The sequence below is a fragment of the Oncorhynchus mykiss genome, chromosome 3 (assembly GCF_057628025.1).
Source record: "Oncorhynchus mykiss isolate SJ-2025 chromosome 3, ASM5762802v1, whole genome shotgun sequence".
Taxonomy (NCBI): domain Eukaryota; kingdom Metazoa; phylum Chordata; class Actinopteri; order Salmoniformes; family Salmonidae; genus Oncorhynchus; species Oncorhynchus mykiss.
The window spans coordinates 45727501-45731165 of record NC_143024.1 but is presented as its reverse complement, the minus strand read 5'-3'; the positions used below and the strand labels follow the sequence as shown (position 1 = coordinate 45731165).

At 42.1% G+C, this 3665-nt stretch overlaps 1 protein-coding gene across 1 annotated transcript in view; it reads left to right on the top strand.

The window, feature by feature from the left end:
* The first annotated feature begins 948 nt into the window (after positions 1-948).
* LOC149984560 (neuroendocrine convertase 1-like) overlaps positions 949-3665 on the top strand; it is a 44396-nt gene continuing 41679 nt past the window's right edge. The window contains exons 1-2 of the mRNA XM_090230582.1: positions 949-953; positions 1038-1221. Coding sequence (XP_090086708.1) covers positions 949-953; positions 1038-1221 — 189 coding nt within the window. The remainder of the gene's footprint in view (positions 954-1037; positions 1222-3665) is intronic.

Sequence of the window (3665 nt, the reverse complement as noted above, 5' to 3'; positions counted from 1 at the left end):
TCATTAAATGTTCCAGTATAATGTTATAAACGTAGGGAGAGGTGGCTGGATCCTGTTACTAACCGTGCTCCTGCATTGTCACAAAGCCATAGACATTGTCACATAATATGACAACTTGCGGACTATGGTACTCCGCAAAAGGAATTCGCTGAAGGGGAACTGACATCTATCTACACTATATGCTTGTGCTTGAATTAGGTTGGGTTGTTTCAGTACATTTACAGCAATAATTTGGCTAGTGGATTATTTAAATCTACACCACGCCTCTGAGAGAGGATTTATACCTTGCTATAAGTATGTATGAGCCTTTATTATGTCTTATAACAACACTTATGTGTTAGGTCTCGCTACGCATAACATTTTCAACTGTCTCAAATGGGCTGTTCTTTAGTCCGAGAAGACTATAAGCCATTATAAAGGGGGTATTGCTCATGACAAGTCTTACAATGCATTATAATGTTATTCTCACTTAATAACTCATTAAGTTGAGCCGGTCAGGCTCAGGCAGGCACCTTCTTTTGCTTGTAAAGCAACAAATAGGAAGGACTTCACTTTCAGTTCTATCGGTACTATCGGTCTATTTCTGTTTCTGTAGCTGGATGGCCCTCAGGCCTGCATTTCCCCAGTCCCACCCTCTCTGAAAGCGGGCGTTATCATGCAGTGGTTCCCCTATTTATCTATTTCATCATGCTGGAAAGTGATTGTTGAATTGCAATACATAACTGATCATGTAATTATTTATTGACCTCGACATTTTCCTGTCAAACTTTAATTACTGTTTTTACCCTTTGACCTTTTGATTTTGTTACAACATTTTGTTATTCTTTGGCTATGCAGTATCATAGCGAGTTAAAATGTTAATGCACGGTGCTGGTTAACAAACCATAATGATGTGTAACTTGTAAACACTATTGATTTGTAATTGAGGATTTAGAAATTTAAGCTAAAATGCCGTAGTTGCTCTCTCACAGTAACTCGCCTCAGGCTTTAACTTGGCATGAGTTGAACCATGTTTCTGTGTATCTGTATGTTTGCAGGGCCTTGATGGACAGGGCGGTGATTGTGCTGCTGACTGTATGCTGCCTGCTGCAGGGGCCTCTAGCGACCACAGGGAGGCAGCCCGGCACCAAGCACCACTTCTTCTATGCTGTGGAGATGGACGGAGGCACCAGAGCTGCACGAGCCCTGGCCGAGCAGCACGGACTACAGTTCATATCACGGGTCAGTGCATATTTAAAACCTGCCTTTATTACTTCATCCTATGGACCTGCAATTTTCATTCTTTAAATCAGTTTACTGAGGGGCTTTTTGTCGGGAGATGTATGAAAGTGCTGACTTCCATTTCCATTTGAGGATATCTGACTTTCATCAAATTACAGCGGCCTTTCTGAATATTTCATATCTGATCACAGACTCCCTCTCACCCGCACACCCACACGCACGCCCACACGCACACACGCACGCACACACACACACACACACACTCACTTTCACTCTTACCTCTTACCGTCACTGGCCAACCTTGGAATCCTATACTAAAATTTGACAGAAGAAATCCAGTTGAACGTCTTTAGAAATTATTAGGCCTATATTGGCTTCCATTATATCTCTTGTCTTGTCGTCCGTCCATCCGTCTGTCTGTATGACTGATTCGTACCATATCAGTACTGCCTTCTGTAAAGTGTCTAGGCCTATTCAGAGTGTTTGTGTAGCTGATGTAACGGATGTTTAGGGGACGTGAGATTGAGTCAAGTTTTGTAATTGTGTGGCTCAGTAGATTCTGTATGTCACTGCGCCAAGAGATTCCGTTTTTTTGTTGTTGTAGTTTGAGGTACAGTGTTAGTGTTGTACAGTATATGTTGTTTCCAAGTTCTGGTTTTGCCTGGTCAAACTATTGAAGGAGAGGGTGAGAGAGTGCGAGGTTATTGATAAGTGATCAGAGACGTGTCCTTTGCCCTGGTGGTCGACTCCCTAATGGTCACCCTGAGGACGTAAGCACATCTCAGCCTTGGCTCTGGCCGCTGCTGCCTGGACCATGAATAATACATTGAGTTGACCTTTATCAGGAGTTTATTGGACAGTGCCCCTCCATCTTGAGCTCATACACACACACGGGCGCATACACACACACACACACACACAAACGTACATGCACGCACGCACGCACACACACACACACACACACACACACACACACACACACACACACACACACACACGCACACGCACACGCACACGCACACGTGTATATGTAGCCTCTCTTCTCAGGTATTAATGAGAGTGGGATCGGTCTTGAATCACCTCTCTTTCGCTCTCTTTCTCTCTCTCTCTCTCTCTCTCTCTCTCTCTCTCTCTCTCTCTCTCTCTCTATTTGTGTATATTATAGTCTCAGCAATTTTGGACTCAGCAGCAGAGGAACGCCAAGCCAACCATGTCAGGTTCCTGTAGCTCCTCCAATCTGCTGACTGGCCTGTTTTACCTGTCGCCACAGGCTAATGCTAAATGTCAATGACATTAAATCCCTTTGTTAAGTCAAATCCAATTTAATTGTGTCACCGGTGATTTGCTCATTGCATGCATACAATATTGTGTATCAAGACCGGCACTTCACAGTTGACTGTGATATTTTTGAAAAACATTGAAGTGAAATGAAAAGTTTGACAGCACGGCAGGCTTTTGGAGGGGGAGATCTGCTTCTGGCATTCCAGTGGTAATATTGTATGAACGGAAAGGGAATCAAATGTCTCTTGACGCTAGCACTCAACATATTGGTGGTCTCTTTGATTTTAGTAGTGCTCCTAGGAGAATGTCATCAGGTTTCTGTGCATTGTATTGTACTGGCTTGACATATTCATTTCAACTGGGATATAACAAAAAAAAAGAAGCAGAGAGGTAAAAACAGAGACAGCATTTTTGACATGATATATTTTACAACAATGCACTATAGGTCTCTTTATTTTGTTAGGCGCACTCTTCAATAGTGTGTAATACAGCGTAGCAGACAGGATTGTAGTCATTCAGGAAGTAAACAGACATTTCCAAATTCTAGTTTCCCTTATTGCTTTTCAGTGGCTGAATTTTTAAAATAAGAATGAGATTTTCTGTTTACTTCCTGAATTGACTGAAAAGCAATATTGACCCCCAACACTGATAGCAGAATATTCACCTTTCTATTTGGGATTTGATTTGATTTATTGACGGTCACTGGGGAGATTCAAGAGGACACTTTGCAGTTTGCTGTCCAGATTTCTCAGCTCTCTTCTTCTTTGGTTCGGATGTTGATGGCCGTGATTAAGCGTCATTATGTTGTTTTTCTCTCACCATACTGTACGGCTCCCAGATTTTTACCTGAGCAGTCATTTCAAAAGGGCCTTTCAAGATTCCTCTCATTTGAAGGGTGGTATTAAAACCTTCACCAAGCCTGTACTTTAGATGTCTGAACGTCAGAAAATCTTCAGTTGAGGCGCGGTGAAAATATAGAACAGAAAAAAAAACACACATTTTAAGTTAGTTTTAGTTCTCTCAAGAGAGGATCAGGATGTGAGTTGTAGTATCATAAACTCCCTCATGCATGTGTTTGTGTGATACAGGTATTCTTCGAAACCCACGTAGTATACGATTGCAGTTGTCCATTGTTTATAATTGTGTTGTGTAGCCCTTTGTGT